This window comes from Arachis ipaensis, chromosome B09 (genome assembly GCF_000816755.2).
Source record: "Arachis ipaensis cultivar K30076 chromosome B09, Araip1.1, whole genome shotgun sequence".
NCBI classification, from domain to species: domain Eukaryota; kingdom Viridiplantae; phylum Streptophyta; class Magnoliopsida; order Fabales; family Fabaceae; genus Arachis; species Arachis ipaensis.
In genome coordinates, this window is record NC_029793.2 from 57230429 (window position 1) to 57234576 (window position 4148).

The window sequence follows — 4148 nt, forward strand, 5'->3', positions numbered from 1 at the left end:
GTTACAGTGAAGGAAAAAAAAAAACTGAGAGAATGAATGGTGTCACCCACCTTGAACCAGAACCAGACGATCCTTCTGAGTTTGTTGAAGTTGATCCAACTGGAAGATACGGAAGAGTAATAATAATACCCCTTTGTTTCCTCTCTCTCTTTCTGTCCCTTCATCTTCTTATTCTCCCCATCTCATGACTCAGCTTGTTTGATGATTTTTTTTTCTTTTTTTTTCATTGTTTGTTGCAGTACAATGAAATCCTCGGCAAAGGAGCTTCAAAGACAGTGTATGATTATAAAGTCTCATCCTTTTTTTTCCTTCTTCTGTGTTTTGTGTTCATACCCATTTCTTGATTTTGTTAAAATTGGAATCTTTTTGTATGTTCGAGTGCTGATTTGCCTTGAATTTGAGTTCCTCTTTGTGTTTGTGGGAATGGGTATTGGATAATTTTTATTTCCCTTTCCCCTCATTTCTAATTTTTTTTTTTCAATTTGTCAATTTTTTGGGGTTATTGATTGATGCAGATATAGAGCATTTGATGAGTATCAAGGGATTGAAGTTGCTTGGAACCAGGTCAAGCTTTATGATTTCCTGCAAAGTCCTGAAGATCTTGAGAGGCTCTACTGTGAAATTCATCTCTTGAAGACATTGAAGCACAAGAACATTATGAAATTCTACACATCTTGGGTTGACACTGCCAATAGGAACATCAATTTTGTCACTGAATTGTTCACTTCTGGTACTCTCAGACAGTAAGTTCTCTTTGGATTTCCCCAAATTCCAACTACTTCTCATTTTTCTGCACTATTTTCTTATGCCCTGATTGAATGAACTACCCTTGTTCTGGTCCTATTACTAGAAACCTGGCTAATCCAAGTGGGGGTGGGGTTGGAATTTCCCAGCTAGGATTTTTTTTGTTTCCTCCTTTGTTCACTATTACTCTCGTGGATCTCATTTGCTTGTTTGTTTTGATTATGAAACAGGTATAGATTAAAGCACAAGAGAGTGCATATCAGAGCAGTGAAGCATTGGTGCAGACAGATCTTGAGAGGGCTTCTCTATCTTCATAGCCATGATCCACCTGTGATCCATAGAGATCTCAAATGTGACAATATTTTTATCAATGGAAACCAAGGGGAGGTGAAGATTGGAGATCTTGGCCTGGCTGCGATTCTCCGGAAATCTCATGCTGCTCATTGTGTAGGTATGTTCATTTTCATTTCATGAATGCATGAGGCTTGCACCTGCGGCCTTCAAGGCTCAAGGCAGTGCCTTTTCGGCTATGCTAATGCTCGTGCCTTTTGAATATTACAAAATTGTGCCAAATTAAAGATTTGTCCTGATCAAATATTAAATTGATGTCTTTCTTTTGGAAAAGGAAAGATAAAAAAAAAGATCAATTTGGGGATAACATGCGAATCTTAGAGTTGTAATGCTTTTTAATGCAAGAAGCACAAGTTATTGTTAGTTAGAGTGTCATTTGTTACAATTTTGCCTTTGCAGGAACGCCAGAGTTCATGGCCCCTGAAGTTTACGAAGAGGCATATAATGAATTGGTCGACATATATTCATTTGGTATGTGCATATTAGAGATGGTTACCTTTGAATATCCTTATAGTGAATGCACTCATCCAGCGCAAATCTACAAGAAAGTTATTTCCGTAAGATTCCTCTCTTTTTGTCTCACAGCGAAAAGTGTTTTCCACCTGTTAGTGTTGAGATTTCTTTGGCGTTTTGTATTATCTATCACCAGGGTAAAAAGCCGGATGCTTTGTACAAAGTGAAGGATCCAGAAGTGCGAGAATTTGTTGAGAAATGCTTGGCAACTGTTTCTTTAAGGCTATCTGCAAGGGAGCTTCTAGATGACCCGTTTCTTCGAGTTGATGATTATGATTATGATTTGAGACCTGTAGACGGTGGGGAATTGGATGACTTAGGCCCTCTCATTAGGCAGCCATTATTTGATCTTCATCGAAGCTATAGCAACATTAGTAACGAATACTCGAATGGTTTTGGGTATGAAGGAGACTGGTCATCGCATCCAGCTGAGATTGAACCTAATGGAATAGAACTTTTTGAGTACCATGACGATGATGATGAAGAAACGTCTGAAGATGTTGACATAAGCATCAAGGGCAAGAGGAAAGATGATGGTGGCATATTTTTGAGACTAAGAATCGCAGATAAAGAAGGTCCGGCCTATACTTTTGACCGTTATTTGCATATTTCATTATAGAATTTAAGATTGTTTGACTCTATTTTGTTATCACAGGCCGTATTCGAAATATTTATTTCCCATTCGACATTGAGATGGACACAGCAATTAGTGTGGCAGCAGAAATGGTTGCAGAGCTTGACATTACCGATCAGGATGTTACCAGAATAGCTGATATGATAGATGGTGAAATTGCTTCTTTGGTACCTGATTGGAGGCGTGGACCAGGAATCGATGAATCTCCCCGATTTTCCAATCAGGGTTTATGTCACAATTGTGTCTCGAATCATACCTCCAGCGGATCGCTTCTGGATTTCATTTCGCAGAATCCGGGCAGCAAAAACCCCAAACTTGGCGAGTGTTGTAGGCGTGGATGTACTTCAATGCATGGACGATTCGAGGAGATCACCTTCGAATCTGAGGATTACGACAATCATGTTAGAGAGAATGTACCCAACATATCAAGCCAGTCACACAGCTTACAGTACCAGGGTTTATGGAATCAGCACGAAAGCCGCGAACTCAGTCCGGTAGCGTCCGATCAAAGCCATTCTGACGAACAATACGAACAACTAGACAAATCAATAGCTGCTGAAGATAAAGGGCAGGATCATTGGGAAACCAAGTTTGTCTCCAACGCTGGAAGCTCTCTGCGTAATTTATCAGGAACCCACGATTTATCTACTATTCGATCGTTATGTTGTGACCTAGAGGGTGACTACGAGGAAGAGATCCAAAAGGAGCTGAGATGGCTCAAAGCGAAATACCAAATGGAGTTAAGGGAACTCAAAGATCAACACCTTGGCCTAATGCCTAAATCTTCTTCTTCCAACAGCAATGACAAAGAGGAAAACAAAACTGAACACCAACTTGTTATGCCGCTGCATTTGCTGACAAAAACTTTGAAAGCAAGCAACAATAACAATGTGATTCATTTGAAACCCTTTACCAATAACTTGAACTGTGATGCCACTACTAACCATCTTCCTCACTGCAACAAGAGCATCCCCGATCTGGATGCCCAAAGGGCCCAGAATCGCGAGGCGATGGAATCACTTCGTGAAGAAGAAGGTATGGTTAATGCTAAGAACTTTTTTTCTGGTACATTGCTTCCTCACTCGCTTCATAGAACAGTTTCCCTTCCAGTTGATGCTGTTGATGTATAATTTTCTTGAGGCACTTATTGGATTCTTTTGTAGATTATAAAATATATAGAGGCTATCCTGATTTCTACTACTTTTTTTCTTTACCTGCACATATAATTTAATGCTTGTTACAAGAGAAATTCAAGAATCACAATTATGAATACTTCTGGAATATACAAAGCATGCAATCAGTTAAGAATTATTAGATAATTTGACATATTTGACTAAGTTTTAATTTAATACTTTTCCAATTTACCGACAACAAAACCAGAAAACTGCTACCCTTAGCACTACACTGTACGGTTTAATTTATTGGTAAAAAAAGAAAAAAAAAAAAAGAATCCGATTTTGGTGACGGATGGTACTTGTTTGCCAAATTGTTAATTGAGACATACAAGATATCTATCTATATCAAGTGTAATCAATGTTTGGTAGGGTCTAATGTTTATTTTTATTTCCAAGTTTCTTTCTTATATTTCTATAGGTTATAGAAACAAGTTGGAATGATACCAATACGCGTGAAATTGGTTGTTTTTGTTTGTTTGTCTTTCCGAAAATTGATTTCAATAATTGAGTTTTATTGTGGCAACTTGGTCAAATTGCTGAAAGAACAATCCTTAAAACTGTAATAATAATGTGCGTGTGGATATGCGGTATATATATATTTTTTCAACCATCGGTTGCGTCAGCGACATTTGATTAAGCAAGCCTTTCAAACGTTCATTCAACATGTTAAATGAACATCAGAAAGTGACTACTCTATATAAATATATATTTACTATTTATAAAAATACTTA

General features: G+C 37.9%; 1 protein-coding gene across 1 annotated transcript in view; it reads left to right on the forward strand.

The window, feature by feature from the left end:
* Positions 1 to 3442, forward strand: part of LOC107617943 (probable serine/threonine-protein kinase WNK9) — a 4571-nt gene extending 1129 nt beyond the window's left edge. Inside the window, exons 2-8 of the mRNA XM_016319838.2 lie at positions 1 to 116; positions 240 to 277; positions 516 to 743; positions 975 to 1195; positions 1495 to 1652; positions 1745 to 2183; positions 2264 to 3442. Coding sequence (XP_016175324.1) covers positions 33 to 116; positions 240 to 277; positions 516 to 743; positions 975 to 1195; positions 1495 to 1652; positions 1745 to 2183; positions 2264 to 3372 — 2277 coding nt within the window. The 5' untranslated portion in view covers positions 1 to 32 and the 3' untranslated portion in view covers positions 3373 to 3442. The remainder of the gene's footprint in view (positions 117 to 239; positions 278 to 515; positions 744 to 974; positions 1196 to 1494; positions 1653 to 1744; positions 2184 to 2263) is intronic.